General features: G+C 43.4%; 2 protein-coding genes across 4 annotated transcripts; one reads left to right on the top strand and one right to left on the bottom strand.

Moving 5' to 3' along the window:
- Window positions 1-468: 468 nt before the first annotated feature.
- DARS2 (aspartyl-tRNA synthetase 2, mitochondrial) lies at window positions 469-18,576 on the bottom strand. Of its 3 annotated transcripts, XR_012629905.1 has the most exons (20): window positions 18,499-18,576; window positions 18,115-18,227; window positions 17,025-17,124; window positions 15,605-15,671; window positions 15,208-15,309; window positions 13,846-13,941; window positions 12,738-12,861; window positions 12,051-12,097; window positions 11,195-11,301; window positions 10,349-10,418; window positions 9,605-9,784; window positions 8,681-8,788; window positions 6,830-6,892; window positions 6,496-6,648; window positions 5,430-5,648; window positions 4,838-4,948; window positions 4,543-4,618; window positions 3,215-3,441; window positions 2,296-2,407; window positions 469-1,148 (listed from the first exon to the last, which is right to left on the bottom strand). XR_012629905.1 is itself a non-coding variant. In XM_074876928.1 (19 exons), the coding sequence occupies exons 2-18, from the start codon at window positions 18,209-18,211 to the stop codon at window positions 3,254-3,256; spliced, it is 1,908 nt and encodes a 635-aa protein (XP_074733029.1). In that variant the 5' UTR covers window positions 18,212-18,227; window positions 18,499-18,576; the 3' UTR covers window positions 469-2,407; window positions 3,215-3,253. The 3 variants fall into 3 exon arrangements, 2 of the variants coding, with proteins under 2 accessions (XP_074733029.1, XP_074733028.1); XM_074876928.1 differs by having other exon boundaries at window positions 469-2,407; XM_074876927.1 differs by lacking the exon at window positions 469-1,148 and having other exon boundaries at window positions 2,318-2,407; window positions 3,239-3,441.
- Window positions 18,577-18,674: 98 nt separating this feature from the next.
- On the top strand, window positions 18,675-22,968 carry CENPL (centromere protein L). The gene is made up of 4 exons (XM_074877259.1): window positions 18,675-18,820; window positions 19,148-19,399; window positions 20,106-20,648; window positions 21,958-22,968. The coding sequence occupies exons 1-4, from the start codon at window positions 18,698-18,700 to the stop codon at window positions 22,027-22,029; spliced, it is 990 nt and encodes a 329-aa protein (XP_074733360.1). The 5' UTR covers window positions 18,675-18,697; the 3' UTR covers window positions 22,030-22,968.
- Window positions 22,969-23,588: the final 620 nt, after the last annotated feature.

Here is a 23,588-nt window from a genome sequence, read left to right as displayed (position 1 = left end):
GGACTGTAGAAGCAACAAGGGCTCAGTGAAAGCTTGCAGTTTGTGGTTATGCTGTAGCTTATTTGCAGCAGGTGTTTCTGATGGACACTGGGCTGAAGTAGTGATTTTAACATCTATTTTCAGGATCACAGGCCAGCAGCCTTTCTCCAGCAAACATGAGATACTGGTCTGCAATATAAGCGCCCCTTATTTGGGTGTTATTTCTTTATACTGTCTATTCTTGCTTCTACCAAAACACAGAGCTAAGTATGCCAACTAGATCGTGGTTTAAAAGCAACTTTCTGTAAATAAGGCTTCCACAAGTCCAAGTGAAACTTTACACAATGCTCTACAAAAAACATTGGCAACCTGGCAAACTCACACACTTGTATGTGAGCCCCCTTCATTCACAAATCCAAGCCCAGATGGCTTGCATAAATTTGGGATACATCTTTTTCGCTGACCTAATTGTGGCAGGACTGCAGCAGCTCAGATGACATGTTTTATTGCATTTTTTTCACTGTAGCTAATCATAGCTGTGTCACACACACTTAGAACTGCAGCGAGTCCTTAATATAGCAGTGGGTAAACAAACATCACACAAAACAGCTTGCACAAGAAAGAGGGATGTGTATGCCTCGGAGACAGCTTGCTCACGTGTTTTAACAAGTGCTCTCACCAAGAATGTTCCAGGCAGTGTTACATTTCTGTCTAAGCCCCTTAGAGCACCAGTTACTCTCTGAACACCTGATGATAATCCTAATTTAAAGAATTTAAAACAGAGCATTTGCCTTTGCAGTTACTAGCCAAATGATACAGTACCCCTTATTTCACAATTTAAAAAAAGTTCAGCACATTATGCTTAGTTACTATAAATAATAGACTGGGGGGAGTAAAGAACTTTCCAGAATAACTGTTTTCTGTGTTTCCATGTTCTCAACCAAGCCTCTGACATCCCTGCTTTAAGAACACAGATGATCCTCAAGCAAATTCCATGCAAATCTGAGTTCTCACTACCAGTAAAGAAACCAAATAACAAAATCCAGCATCCTCTAAAAAATTAGTCTGATTATGATACATAGTCTTGTAGTGGCTGTATTCCATATTGCCATTTACAAGTTAAGGGAACAAAAATACCTGGTGTAACTCTCACAAGGTGACTCTCCTCCCTGCAAAAACAACAAAAAAAAATTAAAAATTGCTTTTAACATGGATCTAGCTTCTCTCTGAAAACTGATCCTCATTCCGTTACTGACAGCTTCTACTCAGGAAAAAAAAGCAGTAAAACAAAGGTGAGTTAATTTCAAGATAAGAATGAATAGCTCATACAAGGAAAAAATTAAGGAATTCCGTGTTTAGCTAGAACAAATGTGAATACAAATCCAGAGTTTTGTTGGGGACTTTTTTTTTAAAAAATAGTATTTAACCACGCTCCAAGACTGATGATAAACATGAGATCAGAAAGGATTTAAGGTGGGTTTGGGGGGTTTTGGGTTTTTTGGGGGGGTTTTGGGGGGGTTTTTTTGCATGTGGTGGTTTTTTTGGTCTGTTTTTTGTTGGGGTTTTTTTGGGGTTTGAGTTTTTTTTGTTTGGTTGGGGTTTTTTTTTTTTGTTTTTTTTTAACACACAGAATTCCATCATTTTATAATCTGCAAAGAAAGCAGCAGCAAGTCAGCTCTACCGTTACTTGGCTATGGATGGTACTTTTAGCCTGTCTAAAGTATTCAAAAAAAAAACCTTAAGGAGAAGAGCCACCTCCCTCACTGTTTCTAATCAACAGGACAGTCCAGTATTTAAAAAAAAAAAGCGTGCCCCACCATGTACTGTTATCCCACAACATAGAGACCAAATTAGTTGATAAGCCCTGAAGCAGCCCAGAATCGGTTAGAATCTGCAGGATAGGATCTCCTGCAGGAAGCTGGAGTTCAGTATCAGCTCAGGCAATAATTGCAGTCTTCCTTCTGTCCTCACTAACTTCCTCTGGCAGATGTCTCCTGCTGTCCTTGCCAGCTGGGACACAGTAGTTCTCCCTTTTCTTCCTTTGCACCATCTTCCTAGTTTATTCAGGTAATCTCACCCCTCTTCCTCAGTTTCTTCACCTTCCTCCTTTTCTCCCACCAGCTCTCTGCTTTCTCCAAGCTGAACACAGAGTTAACACCTCCAGAGGGCCTCTGCAGAGGGCTTGCTGTACGTGACAGAGCGGAGCCAAGTGGCTTGGCCTGCTCGGATGCTGCTAGAGCCCAGGCTCTACTCCATACAGAGCTGCTCCTGCGCTGCAGCTGTTCTGGTGTAGGACCGGGATGAACAGTCACTTACGAGGAACTCAGTGCTGCATCACTCGCCACTGTAGCAGCAGGTTTGCAGGATCAGGCAAAATTCACAGAAGACTGGCAACCCTGCTATGCTGTCAGAGACTTCTTGTCATCTCCTGGAGGGATCAGGGGTCACAAAGAAAAACTGTCAGCTTGCTCTTGTACAGAAAGCCCAAAGCCAAACTCAGTCAAAACCACACTGACAGATAAGCTTTATTTACAAACATACAAACTTCAGAATTAGTGTGTTGAAAAGCACCAGGACCACAGGCCCCAAAGACAGATCATCACCTCTTTGACAAGTACTACAAGGACAGCTGTTGCAAGTGTTATGAACACTTCTTTCCCCTTCTTTGAAGGGGGAACACAGCCGAATACAAACTCCCCGTGGCAATTTCTAGATGATCTTCTATCCTCCAACATGAGATGAGCTGCTGGCTGCACTGATATTTTGCTGTGAAGTGTCCACAGCTCTTGGCCCAGCACAGCTTTATTCTAACAGTCCTCAGCTAACAAGATTCAGTGATCATCAGGAATACAAACCATCCTGCCAGGGAAGCTGACGCTATCCCCTCCAGATGGGAGGAGAAATGCTTTTATAAGAGACAAGTAAAAAGTGGGGAGTGGAAAAAATGGATCACATCTTCCCTCCAGTATGACACCCCAAAGCCAACAGTCTCACTATCCTATGCTAAAATGACGTTATTTTCTTTTGCTTTTCTACCTCTCCTTCCCATTACCAACCCAAAGGTGAATTCCTACTGGGGAGCCCTTGTACCTATTGCCCATTCAATCCTGAAACTGCCATCCTACATACAGTGGGGTTGTACTACCTGCCCCCCGCCCCCCCCCCCCCCCCCCCGCCTCCCCATAACAGCTGATGTTTTCTGAACTGAATTCCAGTATTTAAAAGCTGTAACCACCTCTGGTTAAACAGACCAGCTTACATCACTGGCTTTAAGTCAGGGTTTTTTTGCCTCTTTTTCTGCAAGAGGCCAGGAAACCTGGATGTGGTATGGCTCTAATTCTTCTGGAGTGACATAGTCTGGAGCATTTCCCATCAGGTCTCGTCCCTTGAAGGATTTGGGAAAAGCAATGACATCTCGGATACTTGGAGCATCAACGATGAGAGAGATCAGCCTGTCAAGTCCTAGAAGCAGAAAAACTGGTGAACCACTTGAGTTACGGACCTATTTTACTTCCTCAGATTCAGAAAAAACAGAATGATGGAGTAGATAATATTACTGAGCTTGAAGAATAAAAGCGGAGCAAGTAAGGGGAAAAAAGTTAATCTCAATCAATAGCACAGAAACAGGCTTGCCTAAAGAGTAGAAATGCCTAGCTTTTCAATATTACAGAGGTTCTGCAACACACAAAGGACTGCAAGATAGAGACAGTGCCTTTGCAAAGACAGCATAACAAAACCAGGGCAGCCAAGTGGCAGGAACACTGAGCAGTTAAGCAGAGCCCTGACAAAGCTCTTGATCAAACAGTTCTGAAGGATTACAGCAACTAGGAGGAATTTAAAAAGAACAAGAGTCTCTGCATGATTTGATGGAGGGAAATCACACCGGAAGACCACAGGTTAAAATGATACCTTCATTTTTTGTAGGGGGTTTTATTGTTCATTTTGGTGGGGGGTTTATTGTTTGGGTTTTTTTTTTTAACTTTTTAAACCCACAAACTTGCAGGGTTCTAGGAAAAAAAAATCTGACATTATCTGAATTAGTGAGCAAAATGAGTAAGAAAGGAAGTGAGACTGAAGCAGAGGGGGCAAGGTTGTGGCAGTGACCCAGAGCATGAAACACAAAGTACCACGCTGTCCCAGGCCTCTAGGCACGCAGTACAGGGATCCTATTCTGGTGGCACAGGAACAAGAGTAAAGATGACCTAATCTTAACGAATACAGTTTGTAGGACAGTGGATAAGGATCATCCTTAAAGCCACCAGTATGTGATCTGGTCCTTGTATAAGAACTAAATCACACTATGACGCTGGGGAGGGCCACTGAAACATTCTGCACTTGGTGATGAGACCTCTGTTTCCTTCTACAAAGCAACTACAGAAGTGGAAGTACTGTGTAAGCCCACACAGTGTTACCATGTTGGTGCCAAATAGCAACACCAGAGCAGCCATCTCTGTCAGGAGAGACAAGGCTTTTGCCAGCATGCCTGAGGCTTGCTCCTGGGATCTGATATGCCAAAAAAAAAGTCAAAAGATAATTGTATCTGGAGAGTCACAGAGCACTTACCTAAAGCAATTCCTCCATGAGGTGGAGCTCCAAAGTCCAAAGCCTCAAGCAGATGGGAAAGCACTTCAGAATCCTCCTGCAAAATTACATAAGAAGTGTCATTGGACAAGCAATGCTCTTCCTACTAGCAATGTAATATGAAGGTATGATGAAGTCATCCATCACTCAGGGCTAGGAGTTATGTTTCGTTATCTGAGAAGCACATGAGCTTTTATTTCAGAATTTGAAATGCATATTTAAATTAATTAGTCCTTTAAATCTCTAAGAGAGTGTTAGAGACACCTGTAGGTGTTACCTTCAGCACCTTCTCCAGCACAAAACGCTGTTGTTCTGCACTATGAATTCTGATGGAGCCACCTCCAACTTCATTGCCATTCAGCACAAGGTCATAGTGCTGGCTACGGACCTGCAGAAAGAAATGAACAAGCACCTTAGCAAGGCTGTGGCACAGCTGCATCTCACAAGAACCCGCACGCAGATGGCAAAGATGCTGGGGATGAAGCCACGACATACAACACTGCTCTCTCAACGGTACCTTGCAGTTCAGGTACCAGTCCTATCAGAGTCATGGAATGCTGCTGACACAAGTGGGAACAGCATAAACCCTTTTGCAAAGTTGATAAAAACCTGAAGCAACGTGGGATGGGTCAGAATATAAGACTCCTCACCTTAAGCAACTGTTTTCTATAAGCTACTTTTGTCAGGGGCACGCACAGATATTTGCCACTCAGAGGAATCTGGAAGCCATCTCCTCCAGACACAGACAATATGCACTCAGTTCCATGAAACAACATCTCTTCTTACACTAAAACCAGCTGCTACTTGCCTAGTTTTCCATGACACATAGCTGTAAAAGATCCAGCATGACAGGCATGAAGTTAAGTTACCTTTGTGGGATCAGAATAGAGGAGGCTGGTATCTGAAGGATGAGGGGCAGTGAAGGGGTGATGAGCAGATTCCAGTTCAGTGGGATTCTCTTCATTTGGGAGGAAAAGAGGGAAATCCACCACCCACAGAAAGTGAAAAACTGTAGGATCACGGAGTACCAGCCCAGCTGCCTCAAGGAGGTCAGCACTCTCCAACCGAAGGCTTCCTAATGCAGAGCACTGCAAAAGAGAAGGGGGAGAACGAGACGGGGCAATTTCACTGTCAGGGAAGTTGCTCAAATACCAACCAGGGAAAGAGTGTTTCATAAAGGTAGTATCACAGACAGCATCGGCTGTAATGCACTCTTGCCTTAACACTTTTGTTTTGTATCCTGAAAAGTATCACCTTCCTGCTGAGGCAGCAGCAGCTCCAGGGTTTGACAAAGATCAGGTGAGGAGCTGGAAAGTCCGTTTTCTTCCAGCTGTTGCATCTTCACAGAACTTCCCCAGACTAACCTCAAGTTCTACATAAATGTGGATTAACTGGGGGAGCACAGGTAAGATCTGCACTTTGCAGACAGAGCAATGAAGGCACAGAGAGTATGACAAAATTTTGGCTATCAAGCAAACACCTTGTCATAAACCAGTGCTTGGAAGGCAATGTCTGCTGGCAAGAATACAGAGAAGGGTAGGGACAGAATCTCCCATCACTGCTGCTAATAAACAGCTGTGCTTCACTCTCATCATCTGCTTATGGGAGACAAAATTACCTAGGGGACCTTCTTTTCCAATCTCGGTTTGATGCTTTAAAAATTATGTTAAGGTGAGAGAACAGGAGGTGCTGATTTGTTCCTGTTTTATGTTCCAGCCTTTATTTCAGTTATGAGTTCTTCCCAGAGCTCGACTGGGGGAAATAAAAGCAATAGGTGCATTTCATGCATTATTTGCTGTTGCTTAGCTTCAGCTCCAGAGAAACATAGAATTAGATGGTGACCTATTTTAATAATAATTAGACTAAGGTCAGATAACATCAAAGCCATCATCAGCAACATTCAATTCACACAACCACACAAGAAATGCTTCCTACCACTTGCTTGTGTTCACCAGCTGCCAGCAGAACCACATCATCCACCTGCATGTTCAGTGCTTGGATAAGCTCTGACTGCTGCTTCTCACCAAGAAACTTTGTAAGGAGAGACTTCAAGCTTCCATCAGGCCTGCAGGTAATTTCCACGATTTCCTAAACAAAGGTAAGAGTATGTTCAGTCCAGTGCTGCCCTCCCTTGTCTTGAGACATCACATGCTCAGGCACCGACTCGGCTATTATGAAACTGCTCTTCTACCTTCCTCTGCCTGCAAGTGCCTTTATACAGACTTTGTCATTCACTGTTTCCAAAGCCTCAGTAGTGTTTTTGTCTCACCTGGTTAAACTGGGATTTTGCAGACTCCTTTAATGACTCCAAATCTTTATTTTTAAGATATCTCTGGGGAAAGAGCAAGAGAAGACACATTAAAGCTCAGCAAAATCTATGGAAAGCCTGACCAGGATTCAAATCTACTGACTGAGCTGTTTTAAAACCCCTCCAGTTCTTTTGTTTCTAGTGCAAGTTCTTATGAGGTTTGTGGAACAGGATCACAGCACTAGGCTGCAGCTGGGTGTCTTCCCAAGGGCTCCTTTCAGGAAGAAGCCCCTCTAGGCTGGACATCTGGCTGCAGCTGTTCTCCCTGCTCACAGATCAGATGTAGCTGGTCAGCAGAGTCCACCAACTAACTGCCTCCAGCACGCAGGAACAAGGTTACACCACCACACTGCTGATGGAGAAAGCATAGTTCAATTTGAAGGAACAGAGGGAAACCAACTGGGCTCTCACATGCAAAAAAAATGGAGTGGATGTGAGGACCCGCATCAAGATCCTGATCTTTTTTCATCTAATATTTAGAGGGGCTCAAGAGGCCACTTTCATTTTGCTCAAACGCGTATCTTAGTGCCCTCTCGTGGGAAGCCAGTAACTTACACTTTGTGCCAAAAATTAAAGGAATCCCAAGAGAAACTGTGGTGTCATAGTTTAACTCAAGCCAGCAACTACGCACTGTGCAGCTGCTTGCTCACTACTCCTTCCTCCCAATGGGACAGGGAGGAGAATCGGAAAAAAAAAAAAAAAAAGTAAAACTCTTGGGTTAAGATAAGAATGGTTTAATAACTAAAAATAAATACAATAGCAAGAATAATTGTAATGAAAATAATATAATAGAGAAATAAAGCCCAAGAAAAGACAAGTGATGCACAATGCAACTGCTAGCACCTGAGGACCAACGCCCCAGCAGTAATCCCCCCTCAGCCAACTCCCCCCAGTTTATATACTAAGCATGATGTCCTATGGTATGGAATATCCCTGGGGCTAGCTGGGGTCAGCTGTCCTGGCCATGCTCCCTCCCAGCTTCTTGTGCCTCTGCTTGCTGGGAAAGCATGGGAAACTCAGAAATCCTTAACTTAGGATAAGCACTACTTAGCAACAACTAAACCATCAGTGTGTTATCAACACTGTTCTCACACTAAATCCAAAACACAGCACTGTACCAGCTACTAGAAAGAAAATTAACTCTATCCCAGCAGAAACCAGGACACATGATCAGAAAGTCCTCTTCCCCAAATAAAACTCAGTGTTTAGTGGGTTTTTTTTTCCATACTGTCCAAGCTGCAAAGATACCTACAGCCAGAAGTAAATCTGCTTCCCTGCCAAAATACACAATGGTGTCAAATAATCTTCTACATCTATTGTCAGCCTTGGATTTGGTCCATGACATTCTCATTACAAGAGATGAGTTGTGCCCACAAATGCAGCAAAAGCAAACATGAGAAGGGCATGTAACCACCTGACCTTTCTCTCACTAGCCCAGAACAGGAGTTGTGCCATATCTGGCTCTATTTCAATTTCTTGCCACAGGGCATAATTTATTATTCAGATGCATATCGGAAGCCATCCTTGACATAAGCAAGCTGAAGCCCCGAGGGGCTTCCCTGTCCTCAAGGGATCTTGCAGCTCTGTTCTCTTCCTCCCCTTCCTGAGGACAATATATTTTTCCTGTTGCCTGGTCATCTCCACTCCAACACCACTCAGCCCAACCTGACATCCAGTACAACCGATCCCAAGTTCCCTGGACACCACTCCCCAGTAACAGCAAGGAACATCTCCATACCAATAAAGGAATTCAAATTGGCAATTTTATTTATTTCACATAAACTATAAGCAGTATGTAAAAGCATCACTTACCACTCCCTGAGGGATACAAATGGCTTTGACAGTGCCACGTGGGTAACTAAGTGCATTCTGCACAAACCGAATGTCTGATCTTCGTAAAAAATCACTGATATCCACTATCTGAGAAAGGAAAGAGCACAGGAAAAAGCAATGGTGGTAGGAACACAAAGCAAAAATCCTGCACCTGTGTCTTAACAACTTCAACACCTGGGACACCATTTCTCTGCTCAAAAATCAAATGGTTCACAGAAAAAGTTAATGGGGCCAAGCTGGAATAAGCATTAGGAGGCTGAGCACTGCAGAAACAGAAATGCAAGACACCCAGGAAAACCCAAGGTTGAGATGGTGACATCCTACCACAGTGAAGAGAGCTGTATACTGAAAAAGAAATGCCCAAAATTAATTCCTGGGGAAATAAGATGCTTTCTCGCTTTTCAGCACTGCTCCTCTTCATGCATTTGTCAATATTCTTATTTCATACTTTCATACTCTTATTTCATAAACAGTGTATGCATACACATGTTGATTATCCTGAAAATATCTTCAGGCCATTAAAAGGCTGGAGAAGCCTGTCTCATGAAGCATGTTCACCAGGAGTATGCTTCAGAGTGCAGAACAGAAAAGCACTTATGGTATCTGTGGATGCCTTATGGGCTTCTGTTCCTAAGACAGTCAGGATACATTGCTTCCTAACACTACATTATCTTTAAAATAAAAAGTTCTAAAAACATACATTTTCCCACAACCAAATAATCAAACCCTCTCTTCTCCAAGAGACGATTACCTGTACAAAGCAGCAATGATGGGATAGATACTTTAGGTAAATTACAGCATTAAGAACCTCAGCCAATCACATATGCACAATTTCAACAAAGATTATTCTTAAAACACTAACAGAAATGAAAAGCTGCAAGTTTCCAATGGGCAAACCCTCACCTTCATCCCAAAACGTGTGTCTGGTTTATCAGTCCCATAGTCACCCAGTGCCTCCTCATATGTCATGGAAGGAAAAGGAGTTGTAATGGAGCCTCTTTCCTCAGGCCAGGAATACTGCAGGAGGCCCTCTATCAGCCTCTGGATCCCAGCTTGATCTACAAATGACATCTCTATATCTATCTTAAAACAGAAAATAAAGAGTGGGGATTCCACATTAGCCACAGGTTTTGCCTTTGCACTGCTACTTGCAGAAGCTCTTGACAATAAAGCCAGCGTAACAAGAAACAATATACTACACGAAGTCATAGCGTGACTGCCTTAGAGTGAGAATGTGCTTACGATCTCCCTACAGCCTGATGACTCAGGCAGCAGTCTCCTCTGAGAGCTGAATGAGGTAATGATGACAAGGACAGAGGGAGAAACCTTGAATGAACCAGGCCAACTCTGCCTGGGACCTCAAGGCCGAGGAAAGGGATGCCTGACCCAGCAGGACAGGAGGAGATTGCATCATCAAGCACCATCACTGCTGCAACACAATTCCCACATCTACTGCACCTGGGGCTGTGCACTCAGCCAGGGACGGTAACCGCTCTGTACATGTCCCATACTAACATCAACGGGTATGTGAAACACTGTACTCCCCAAGCAGCACAAGAGCTAGCAGAAACTAGGCCTCCACAAGGGAAAACAGCTACAAGCTGTTTGGGGTGAGGAGGAGAGTAAAAGGCAGTGTGAGCTGGTTACCTGAGTGAATTCAGGCTGCCTGTCAGGCCGCGAACCTTCATCTCGGTAGCAGCGAGCAACCTGGAAGTACCTGCAATAATACTTTTACTTAGAAAGCAATTTAAAGGTCTCCTAAATTAAATTGTAGCTATAGAATTGATCATAAAAGAAAGAAAAACAGAGGTCTGTTCCCTTTGCAGCAGATGATCACAGCCCTGGTTGTTCCCATCCCCTCAGAAGCATGAAATTTTGAGTGGAAGCAACTGTATTGGGAGCTGTATCCAGCTCCAGCCATACCTCCACAGGCATGTGCAGGCTACCAACAGGGACATATGCAATCCCTTCTCTCACCTTCCACTCCAAACCTGGAATCTACTAACAGCCATGCAAAATTCACTCATGGTCAAGACCTGGCCTACAGTTCACTGCATGCACAATTGTCTCCTTCTCCTTCAATTTTGTTTGGAGAAACAAGCCCAATTAAAAGCTCTGCACCCTGAGAACACACTTTCTTTGTCTTAGTCATGCTCAGCTGCCCAGCCTCATCTTAATTACTTCTATAGGTTACTCTTGGAAAGGCTTTTATCACACACTAGATTTCCTGCCCTTCAGGCAGACTGTGCTTCAGATCAGATTTCCATTTAAAACAGTGAAGATTTCAACCTTCAAACAGGATACAGTTCCTCTTACTGGGAGGCATTATTGCTAGGGGGCAAAGGGCCTGGCCTAGCTGAAAAGTCTTAAGTATTTAAGGATCTCTCTTGAAAACAACAGTAAGTTTTCGGGGAAGTATCTAAAACCTCACAGATCAAAGCAAGCAAACCCTGGATGGGACATGCAGAGAACAGGAGTCCAAGGAACTCTTACCTGTCCAGGCCTCCAACCATGAGGAGCTGCTTGAACTGCTGAGGACTCTGCGGCAGAGAGTAGAACTTGCCCGCTTCCCTCGAGGGCACAAGGAATTCTTTTGCTCCCTAACATCAGAAAGGAAAGCTTACACATTTCAGCAAATAAGTGGCCTCCTGACAGACAGAACAGCCTAGAAGCGCAAGAGGAATGGACCTATTCTCCCCATTATGAAATCCCACTTGTGCGGAAATGGCTGTTTCTACATTACACTTTAAAAAAAAAAAAAAAAAAAAAAAATCTGTTAACTAACTTGGTCCAAAATATCCAAAGGAGAATTCTCCACCTCTGAGAGACTAATGCATAACAATACACTATCAGGGGTTTAAATGCAAAAAATCCATATGCTAGCTGCATCACCCAATCCTGGGCTACTGCTCTCTTCTGTGGTTATTTTTGAAATGAAAGAAAGGAAAATAAACTCAGAAATTAAAATGACTTGAGTAGTGCCACTGCGGTAACCTACTGTTAGAGTTAACTACTAGTTAAGAGATAGATGCTGGGGAAACAGTGCTTAGAGGAAGTTTCTTGGTTTTATAATCTGGCTGTGCCAGGACAGGACTTGCATTCAACATGTGCTCTACAAGATAGAAGCTTTATTCATTTTGAAGGTTCAAAAATAAGACACAAGATATTACCTCTCCACTTTCACTCCCTCTACTTTTAAAAGGATCTATGTATCATATCAGAAATATGCACAAGCTGTTACTTAGTGAGGGAATAGCAATGAAGGCTGAGTGGCAAGCAACAATAGTTCAACCATGGACTGGCTATGCAATCACAGGAGGCTAAAATGCGTTACTAACAGAATACATACCCCTGGGGTTCTTTTAAAGAGTGTTGGAGTTTCTACATCCACAAACCCTGAGGAACAAACACATGCTTCAGACACAGGATATGCTGAGAGCAGGGAGAACTAGTATAACACAGAGTAGGCTAGAGTAGGGTTAGTCAGCAAAACAAGTGATCTAGCACACCATGTAGCCTCTCCAAAATCTACAGATTTTGCTGCTTCCAAGAATAACTTGTGCAATGACAGATTTAAAGGCTCTGAGCTACCCTGATGTCCTGCCAGAACTGTTGATGACAGAGGACTCCATATAGGCTGAAAAATTGTTAATTCTCTATCCATTTTAAACTAGGCTTTGCTTTTCCAAAAAGGACTTCCTGATTTTAAGATAAGCAAAAGCCCTATAAGAAACCCATCCCTTTGACATGCCTCAAATTGGGTGACCAAAAGAGGGAAACTACCTGCAAAAGGCCTTTTCTCACTGGATATAGCCGATTTGAAACAACTGGTTTGTAGCCTGCCAAGAGATGTCAATGCACTTTGTTCTTCAGGCCTGCGAACGTCCCTCTAAAGATCCCACTGCAAGCAGACATGTCCTTACTAAGTGGGAGCAGTTTGGAGTAGGAAGTTGATTGGCAATCTCTCCCAGCAACAGGGAGCAGAAGGGAGGGCTAAAATGTTTGCTGCACACTGTTCTTCAAGCACTTTTCTTACCATGGAGGTTACACAGATACTCCCTCATCCTCATCACTATCTGTGATCTCAGCCGCAGGTTATACTGCAACTGGAAGCTACGCAAGTCCAAGTAGCGATACTGCATCCGTAAGGCCTCTGTTTTCTGGAGATAAGAGATAATTAGGATTAAGAGACAAAATTCAAATTGCATGTCCAGTAAAGCTGCTCCTTAAGCCACAGGACAAAAGGGGGAAGCTAAAAAAGGATGCTGCTCTATTGCCACAACCCACCCATTAACCCCAACTTACACAGACAAACATCAGCCACCAAGTGTTTCCATCCATTACAATTAATTTTAAAAAAACCCACCACAAAACAGACATTTACTGTGATAAGAGCTGCCTCAAAGCTCAGGATTTCCTCCCTCCTTATTCTCAGTCCACTGCAACAGACTGCAGCAATCCTCCTTGAAATTTTAAGCAGAGGAGTGGTATCTTACATAGATCTAAGGGAACAACTAAATGGTGATACATCCTTATTCCAGACAGAAAAGCTAAAGTAGTGTGGATGATGGCAATTGTCCAGGACTCATAACATGGAAAGACCAGGACCCAGTTCTCCTAGTGCCAACATCTATGCACCAGTCACATTTTCGATGGCACAGAGGACATCTTCTATCAACGGCGATGCCACTCCTACACCATGGAGCCTGCACTAAAACTAACTTCTTAGAAGACTGAGTACTTACAGAGGAAGAAAATCCTCAGGCTGACTAGCTACTTGTCCAGATACGACTAAGCACTCTTGCCTTAAGACACAGCAGTGCATTGGCAGGTTCTGTTTCACACTCTCAAAAAAGCTAGCATAGCCTGATTTCTTTCACTCTTCCCTTTACCATCTGTTCTTACAGTGATATCTGAAAACCCTGTGCACTGGAATCATTCAAGCCTTGTTTTCTGCTTAACTGTAATTAGAAATACATTGTCACAGCTAACAAGTAACACCCCTATTTTAAATACCATCCTTTCCCCAAAGCAGAGCTGGGAGAATCAGATGGACCTCTCAGATGTTTTGCCATCACTCTGGGCAGATGCCCAATTTATTGAAAAGCCACCACTTTCGTAAAAAAAGAAAAAAACATGGACACCTTGATAAAATCCTTGATTTCAAAAGGTAGCTTCTTGCAGGAGTTTAGGATCTCTGCAGTCTCCACCTTCACTTCAATATCCCCTGTTGGCATTTTCTGAAGCAAAAAGGCAAGAAAAGAAAAAATTAGAATCAAAACTTAAGGAAAACAATTGGAGAAAGGTATTTCACAGATGGTTGGGGGAGAAAAAAAACAAACATGTGATTATCCTCCCAACCTTCTAACACAGTATATCTCAGAGAACATCTCTCAAGGAGAGATTTCTCCTAGATTTCCCTTCTGTTCAGAAAAACACAGTCACCTCACCAAAGATGGCATATTCTTTCCCAGTAGCATAGTGATCTCTACAAGAAAGATAATTACTTTTCCTTTGCCTTCTCCTTGAAGGAGATACTAAGCACAAAGGAACAGTCAGGCACAGGCCCTTCTAGAGCACATGCATTTGGAGAAAATACTAGCTCCGTTAGCTTCGATGAGACCACAGTACACATTTTAGTGTGCATTAGCAGCATCACCATCAGTCTTTAACACAAGTCAAAAAAGGCAACTTGTGAGGAACTTCTCAGAACTTCCAGCTCTGAACACCAGTTCTCAGAACTAGTCTTTTTCTTAGATCTCAAGGGAGAACAGTTTCTCCCACTTAGCACTCTCACATCAAAATTAATTTGATCTTACAGAACTCTTTCTATTTACCAGGAGAAGTATATACAACCTTCCAATAAAATGATAAATGATTAAAAGAAATAAAAGCATGGCTTGAAGCCTGCATTTTTTATGGACATCTATAAGTGGTCAGAGCAAATGAAGTTATGATCCTAGGTTCTCTAGGATCCTAGAGACCCAGTTCTCTAGAACCTAGAGACCTAGGTTCTCTTTTTAGGCCTGCCAGTGATGGGATATGTAAAATCCTGACAGATTAATCTACAGTTGATTACAACAAGAGCTGAGGAATGCATAACATTAAGAAATTCTTCAACTATTTCTATAGTGTTTCTTAATCAATGAGAACAGCAAAATCTATTCTGAGTGAAAAAGAGGTCATCATGTGCTGTGGAACTTGTGATGACAATACTTATTTTCAAGAAAAAGAAATTATCTCAACCACACTTTGAAAGCCTGAAAAAGCGAGCCATTATCCCTTCAAAGGGCTAGAATACAATTTAATTCGTGGGTGTCTAATGTGCTTTAGGGCTCTTCTAAGTTATATGTCACAGCGTTTATTTCACTTCACATTATCTGAGGATAGGCCATCACACACCCAGAACCCATGGCAAAGCCATGACACAAACCCCACCATAATCCTACTATCCAGTGCTCTCTTCCACAAGGAATAAAACACCCAAGAAATCCCAACACCCTCACCGGATTCTCCTGCCCTGGGGGCCGAAGGGACACAGTTCCAGTCACTCGCACAACAGACTCCACTGGGGCATTAGACAAGAGCTTCTTCACATGGGAATGTGCCTGCAAGAAGATGACAACGTCTCATAGAAATTCAAAGAACAGGAAGAATGCACCATGCTGAAGGGCCTCGTTTCTTAACAGCCCATTTGAATCCAGGAGCACTCCTCATAAGCCAGAGGAAACAGCATTAACGTTTCTGTTGCAGTGTCAGATCAGGGCTCTCATAACGCTTAAAAATGTACTTGTGAGTCAGAGGACTCAGTCTGACAAAGTACTCCATTCTGCTCTCGTGTCTGCTGGACCCAAGATACCAAAGGAAAAATAAAAATAACAGACACATTTCTGTAGCACTTACCTCATCCTGTGGAATGATGATCTGGGTCAGTCCCTGGAAATCCCTCAAAACCAGAAACAGTCCTTGTCTGATCCATGAAACACAAAAGAGTTTTTTCAAGAATTCAGTAGTCTTCTACTTTTTAAGCCAAAGCACACAGCAGCTACCTTCTCTCTGTACCTTCTGACCAATCTCAAAGCACTTCCAAGTAAAGTATGCACAGATACTTTTCCCGTATCTGACTGTAATCTGAGCAAATCGTTTCAGATTTTTCCCAGTTACAGACAAACAATGTGCAAATAACCAGGAGAGGTAAGATTTTAACTTGAGTATTAATCCATGTAGAGCAGGGATTCTGAATACATGCAATTTCCTCCTGAGAAACATCATTCAGATAAACACATTTAGATGAGCAATAAAATTAAAGTACACATGGATACAAAAAAAAAAAAAATCCAACCACAAAACAAGGAGAACAGTGGTCCCATAAAAAATTTCGCATGAGCAATCCATGCTCCTAGACTCAGAATCATAAATCTTAATCTCTTCAGATGCAGTAGACACAGCTACAATTGTACTTAATCCATCAAGAAGCTATCAAACGGAACATGCTCTGCACGTCTTTAAAAGCAAGAGCACAACAACTGCACTGCAATGATCCTAACTCTGCTTCTTGGAACTCCATCCATGCCTGTTCAAAGATGAGATGCTCAGGACTTCCTAAAAAAAACCCCATGCAGACCATAACTGCAGAACAATGCTGGATAAAAACCAGCCTCTCTGGACTGTAAAATTCAAAATGTGACTTTTGATACAAATTAATTTCATCAAAGCTGCAAGACCTATCCCCATTTTACAAGCACATACCCAGGTTCAGAACATTTTGGAGCATCGTCCATAATGTATGCAGACATGCTTTTCACCCTACATTTACAGAATGTTCAACTCTATTAGGAATGACTATATCACGCCACCTATAGCAAACTGTTGGAATTAACATTTCATCCTCTGCTTACTACCTTTTATTAGTATTTCTTTTTTAAGCAAAGCTTGCGTGCTTTAAAATCGCATCATTAGATGCTGTAGTTGAAAAAACATCGTTTGCTTAAAATTGCAGGATGCTATATAAAAGAAAATATTTGCTCACAGCTGTTAGAACTGTTACAAATATGGGATTATTGTTTTTTCTCCTATACAACAAGGGTAATAATATTTAACTGCTCTACAGTGTTGTAATAAGCATCAAATAACATTTGTATGAAACTTCAAAATTGTAAATACTGATCTGGCACAGTTCTCAACTGTTTTACTCACTTCAGAAGTGACTACTGCAGGATATAAAAAGATAGCCTGAAGCATAAAAAGGGTTTGAATGCAGGCCTGGAGAATATATTGGATCTGGCAAACAAGCATCTCCATTTTCACCTCAGTTTGCATTTACCTTTGATACTGAATCCATCCATACAGCGTGACCTCTTGTCCCACATGAGCAGAACGCAGCTCTCCACAAGTGTTGGTCCGAGTGACAAAGCTATTAAAGTCTTGAATAAAAATAATAAATTATTTTGTGGCTTTTGCAGACAAGCATGACAAAAGAGTTAAGAGTCACCGCTCCGTCCCAACACCAACAAAACTTAGATGTATACAAAGAAATGACTCCCTATATCCCCAATACAACTGGTGTAAGACATTAGGATATAAATATGTTAAATTATTCTAAAAAAGTTTATAAAAGGAATTATTTCTATGTCTCAGTCAAACTTCTATACAGAAACCTGAACACAGCCTTGCTGCAAACTGTTGCCCCGCAAATTTCAGGGGCAAGAAAAAGGAAAGCTGCAGATTGGTCCTGAGGCATGCTGACAGATCCACATTCAAATCTAGAACACACAGCAGAAAGTGGGCTTGACAAGTCAAGACTGAAACATACTGACACTAGTCATGTGGGTGTAAAATGAACAGTTTCCTGCCTGCAACTCCTGGTAAAAGGCCTAAACCATGACTACAGAAGACTTTCCAACCTCCAGTGTGCCTGGCATTGTGACTTAGCTATAAAACCAAGCACACCATTTACAGATGTGCTAAAGTTCCAGCTTGCAAGGAGAAATTTGAAGAATACTATTACCTAGACATATATATGTGTGTATAGTTATATGAACTAGTCTTCCTCACTACCTTCATTGCAGCCTAAATACTCTAGAGAACAAGAAGGTTTGTTTTCACATTAGGCATTCAGCTACCAGTTGTTTATAGTCTGTGTGCTGCAGAAGAGGGGAAAAAAAGCAAAGTAAAAGCTCAGGAAAAAAAGTTAGACAATTGGTTTTAATTTTGAATCACAATTCACTGTGAGATGCCAGAAGTGAAATAAAAATACGAAGAAAACATTTTAAACCATGATCTTGGGAAAACAGTGTATCACGAGTGTACCTTTAATCGCCCGTGCAGACTACCCTGCCCTGGGTCCCTGCGGGGGAAAAGAGAACCAAAGCCCCGAGAAGGCGGTGGGGATAAGACAAACACTTCTTCCTCACCTGCAGCGGCCGGTGCCGAGGCGGAGGCCGCCCGGTGCAGAGCCCGCCCGCAGCCCGGCCAGGCCAGCCCTCGGGCCAGCAGCCGCGGAAGGGCCATCTCTTACAGCCCGCACCTGAGTCAGAAACAAGAGAGGACCGTCGTAAACCTGCGAGTGGCTAACAATAAAGACACAGGAGAGAAAGCGCCAGCCCCCGAGCCCCAGCCTCTCCCACTCGGGGGCTGCCCTGCACCATCTCCCGGGGGGGGGGCGGGGGTAGGGCGTGGGGCACCAGCGGGGAGCAGAGCCCCTGCGGTTAGGGCCGGGAGCGGCGGGGGAAACCCAGGTGCAGCAAGCGGGTCGCCTCGCGGTAAGGCCCGCTTCCCCGGAACGAGCGTCTCCTCACCCTGAACCGCGGCAGAAGGACCGGCCCACAGGAGCCTCGGCCCACAGGAGCCTCGCCCGCCAGCCAGGCAGCTCGTGCCCCACTTCCGCCCGCCACAAGTATGGCGGCCGCAGGCGGCCCGCCCAGCGCGCCGCGGGGGTTGACGGGAAGGGGGTTCAAACCGCGCCCGGCAGGGAACGGGGTGGGCGCTGGTACCGTCATGGAGCCGCGGACACTGTCCGGCACCGGGCGGCCGTCGTGGGGGCTGCTGTTGGCGCGGGGGCATGGGCCGCTCGGGTTCAGCTCCAGCAGCCAGCTGCTCCCGCCGGCGCCGCGCTCCCAGGTAGGGCCGGGCCGGGGAGAGGGGTGGCGGGGTGAGGGGTTGAGGCCTACCGGTCCCCTCCGCCGGGCTGCCCCGCCGGCCCCGGCCCTTGTTTCTCGGCCGAGCTCGCTCCCGCTCCCCCCCCGCGCCCGCGGGACTCCCCGCCGCCCTCGCGGCTGCCGCCTCTCCCGCTGTGGCGCTGCCAGGCGGGAAAACCGCCCCTGCTCCGGCCCAGAGCCTGCGTGCGGCGGCTGGGGCCAGGCGGTCCGGGGGCCCCTTCGCAAGCCCTGAAGAGGGGAAACTATCCTTGTTAGGCTCTAATACGACTTACTTATTTTTTTATCTTAGGAAAACACAGATCCCCAGAGAATAGCATTTCTGCTGCGCAAGCAGTGGACCTTATACAGCGTGACTCCTCTGTACAGGTTCTCTAACGCTAATCTGAAGAATTACTCCAGACTGCTTAGTGCTTTCATTGCTGCCGAGAGGCAGAAAGGATGGGCCGTGGAAGTAGGGGTTGAGCTGGACATCAAAGTGGCTGTCTCCAGCCTTCCAGACCTGAAAGGTAGTGACCAAGACCATGCTGCAATTCTTGTGGAGGTAAGGAGTCTTCCTTGTAGTTTTGAGAATTGAGAGTTGGATTTTAGAAGTTGCTGTCATGAAATGCATAAAAAAAATAAAATACTAAACTCTAGATGTATGGAATAACTACTGTAGTATCTGTTTGACTGTCTTATTTTTAACTTGGAACAGAACCTCTCATAAGTAATGGATATGTTTAATTGCAGTTTTGAGTTCCACTCTGATAAAATCAGAGTATGATTATAAAAAGCAATATGTATCTCATTTTTCAGTTCAGCAGTCAATTTACTGCAAGAACTTAGGTTATTTAGCTTCCTGGATAAAGTTGGTATAATCCTATCTCTTGGCCGTAGCTCAAGTCTAATTAATATTTCTGAAATGCTTTGCCTCAAGTGAAAGATGTTACTGAAATACAAAGTTCAGTATGGCAATGGTTATAGGATGGATTGGCTCTTCTGAATTAAGCAGCATAATCTCAGATCTCAGGACTGTACCTAATGAAGTGGAAAGTGCCTTTTCTGCTGTTTTCAACAGAATTGCACACATCTTTCAGGGATGTGATAGACTGAAAAACTGTATAAACTTTACAGAAAAGAATGTTGCATGCAAGGTCCTGAGAAAAAACTTCTACCAAACACTTGAAAGTATAAAACAAAAACTGGTTTTAACTGAAAAAAGTCAAACTTGTTCTGTAGCACTCAAATGCTTCTTTTCCTCATCCCAGCTTTTTTCAAGATCGACAGCTTCCCAAAAAACCTCAGAAGAGAAACTGATATGGTCAGGCTGGTTCTGCTGTGTGTGTGGAGATGATTTTTTTGAAAACGTGCCAGAGGACTTCACTTGTTTACCTCTGTTTCTTACAAATGGGGCAGAGAGTTACACAGCCATTGTTGGAAGTTGGTTTCAGAAGACTTTTGACTGCTGCTTCCACCGTTTAGCCATCAGCCCTCTCAATCTCAGCTGGATGGCAGCTATGTGGACTGGATGCAAAGTGGACAAAACTGCATCTGCCATGGAACTCATCTTCTCTGTCCCTGGTCTCCTCCAGCCTCTGGATATTTCATATGCTATTCATCCAGAGGATGCAAAAGCTCTGTGGGACACAGTCCAAAAAACTCCCGGAGAGATCACTCAAGAAGAGGTGGATATCTTTATGGACTGCCTTTACTCTCACTTCCACAGACACTTTAAGATCCGCTTGTCAGCTGCAAAACTGGTGAAAGTTTCGACGGCAATTGCCTCAGCACACTGTGATGGGATTATAAAGGTGAGGTTTTAAGTAGCATGTTGACCTAACCAATGCTGGACAAATAAAATAGCTGTACTATCTAGAAATGCTTTACTTCTAAAAATTAAGGTTTCATGTTTCTTACACATAATTTTCTATAAGAAGTTGTTAAACCCTCATCCTTTATTACTCATAATTCATTCTAGAGTTGGGGCAGCTATCAATACAGTATTTTACTGCTGTATTGCAGCAGAAACTACTAACCCTAGTCTTGGGCCAGAAATAGGTGTATTAGCTGTGGTATGGACAGGAAGGTTTCTTTGCCCATTGGCCGAAACTCAGGCTTAAAAAGATCCCAAACTTAATCGAAAACCTTAAAGTAGTTTATTAGCTTTCTAGTATTACAGTTATTAAGACACAGGCAGAAGACAAATATAATTAATGTGCTACACAAAAATAGCTGGTGTGTGGGTGAGCCAAGAGACAACAGATGATCTTAAGCATCAAAACAGCTTGCTTAAAGCTACTTCACCTGTAACCCTTTTCATCAAGGTGCTCGTCTTCCTATATCTAGATATCCTGTATCTATAATATCCTTCAAAACCACAGAGGATTAATCCTTCCTGAAGTTTGTCTGTCTATGATGTGCTGACTCCATTGTTCTGGGTACAGAGGGAATGTTACAGGCTACAGCTGGGACCTCACTCATGCACCTCTTTCCTGGAGCATGTGTTCATCCCATGAAAGAAAATAAGCTTTGCTGGGAAGCATCTCTTAACAGCTTCAGCCTTTGGTAGAACAACTGCAAACCACTAAACATTTAGTGTTACATTGCTTGTTTTTATCTGTAGTAATTTAAAAGCAGCTGAAACAACTTTTTATCTTGCAGGTAGGTAAACACAAGAGATACTCAACAGCATATGCTTTCCAAAGAGGGGCTCTCTTCTGGAATGGGTGTTGAGTAAACTCAGTTATGGCTCTTTCATAATGGGGGATAATGAGTTCAAGTCAGACATATTCAATATGGGAAAATAGGGATATTCAAGGAAACTGGCATGTCTCCTTCCTGGCCTTCCTCCAGGAGGAGGGAGGTAGCTGAAGGAACAGAAGTGCTAGGATTCTCATCTTCCCAAAAGCTGGGACAGGAGCAGAAGTCAGAGGGCTCTGAAAGGAGCAGCATGTAGGCATGTGTTTTCTCAATATCCAGGGTGAAGATAGCACCAGAAAGGTACCTTGCAAACAGCAACAGAGAAGCTAATCACATAGAACCCTTAGTAGTTTCCACATTTAAGGGTGTGGAAATTCGGCAACTGTAATTTTTGTTCTGACATGCTCTTCTTTCTTGCAGTTTCTACAAAGCCAATACCTAATTGGAGTGCTGAAGCTACTGACAGAACTAGCAATCTCCCAGATACAGTGAGAGTCACTTCAGCAAATCTTCATGCTAAAAAGGCTTACATGCTGAGAAACCAACTGGAAACTCACTCCTGCAGCGCAGCACCTTCTTGCCTTTCATGCTGGCTGCCCAAAGTTGGACTCAACTCCTGCACTCAACTCTAGCTGTAATTCAACATCACGCACAGCAAAGACAAGCAGACATTTTGCCCTGAAGAAAGGCTACAGTGCAAACTTTTAATAGCTTTGTTTTACATACACCACTGTTTTATAGTCACTCTGTAGATTTATGTGTAGATAGCAGCCAGGGACTAGAAGATAAACTTTGCAAATTCTTGGATGCAATTTATTGACAGGTTATTTCTGTTGTTCCAAAGAGCAAGTTGGTTTTCACTTAAGCCTTAAGCTATACAGACCTTAGCCTTAGCTAAACTGTAACTATGCTTGGGCCAGTCTAAATGCAAAGGGTACCTGAGAAAGGGTACATGCTCTGCAACCCAGGGCAGAAAAATCCAGGTTTCTAGTTTCCTTTTGAACTTGCTCTGGCCAGTTGGTAATGGTCATAAAGTGTTCATATGTGTCCCAGTTGGGCGAAGGGAAACAGCAGGAGACTGACAACTGCCTTGTGTGTCCAGCCTGTTCCTCCTCTCAGACAAGGTAATACATAGGAAATTGAGGTCTGTGCATAAGCTAGATATTTACTATGCTTTGCCTGATGTTTGTTGTCTTGGATGTAGTCTGGTACACCAGAGAGCTCTTAGGGTTGGAGCTATGGGTGCTACAGTTTTATACTAGGTCTCTCCCTTCTACAGTAGGTAGAAGTTCAGAGAACTAGTACATAGTACCTGGCTCTAGCTTCAGTGAGCAGAAAGGAAGTAGAATAAGTACATGCTAAATGTCATGATGCTAAGTGTTGGGATTTTTGTATTACAGTTCTAATAAAGAAAATTTGTTGTCTTTTGCCAATAGATGGGTCTTGAGCCAAGTGAAGGCTACCTGTGCCTCATTAAATATATACTTATATGGGTGCTTGTCTTCCACTGTAGCTTACCTGACTTTGTTACTTATTAAATAATTCTATGAGCAGCAAAATTTTAAATTCTAGTTTCCTATACAATTCACTTGTAATGGCTTCATGCTCGTACAGCAGCTCTAAGGTCTGATGAGTTTGTGCTGTGACCTTTCCCCTAAGCAGGGATGCAAGTTTTCCCTTCTTTGCCCAGCCATGTAATTTTAGGATTAGTCTGCTGTCACTGAAAACATTCTTCATTCTTCTCCGCAGCAATATTGAGATGAACCAGCCACGCAAACCTAACAGTCTAACGTAACTAATGGCATGCCTAGTTCCTAATCTACTTTTAATATTTCTAGAATCAAAGAAACATGCGCTTCTTTTTAGTTTTTGTTTACTAGTTGAAGATAGATTACTTTTGCATGTAAAGGTTGCAGTCTGTAAAGTGGTAACTCTTACCCTGGTAGAAGCAGCTAAGCAATCTTCTGAAGGTCTTGACAGCTCAGCAGCTATTTAAACTATCACTTCTGGTGCTTTAGTTTCCTTTATGAAACATCTTAGACAAAGCTTGC

The sequence above is a fragment of the Strix uralensis genome, chromosome 8 (assembly GCF_047716275.1).
Source record: "Strix uralensis isolate ZFMK-TIS-50842 chromosome 8, bStrUra1, whole genome shotgun sequence".
NCBI classification, from domain to species: domain Eukaryota; kingdom Metazoa; phylum Chordata; class Aves; order Strigiformes; family Strigidae; genus Strix; species Strix uralensis.
This window is presented reverse-complemented; position numbering and strand designations above follow the sequence as displayed.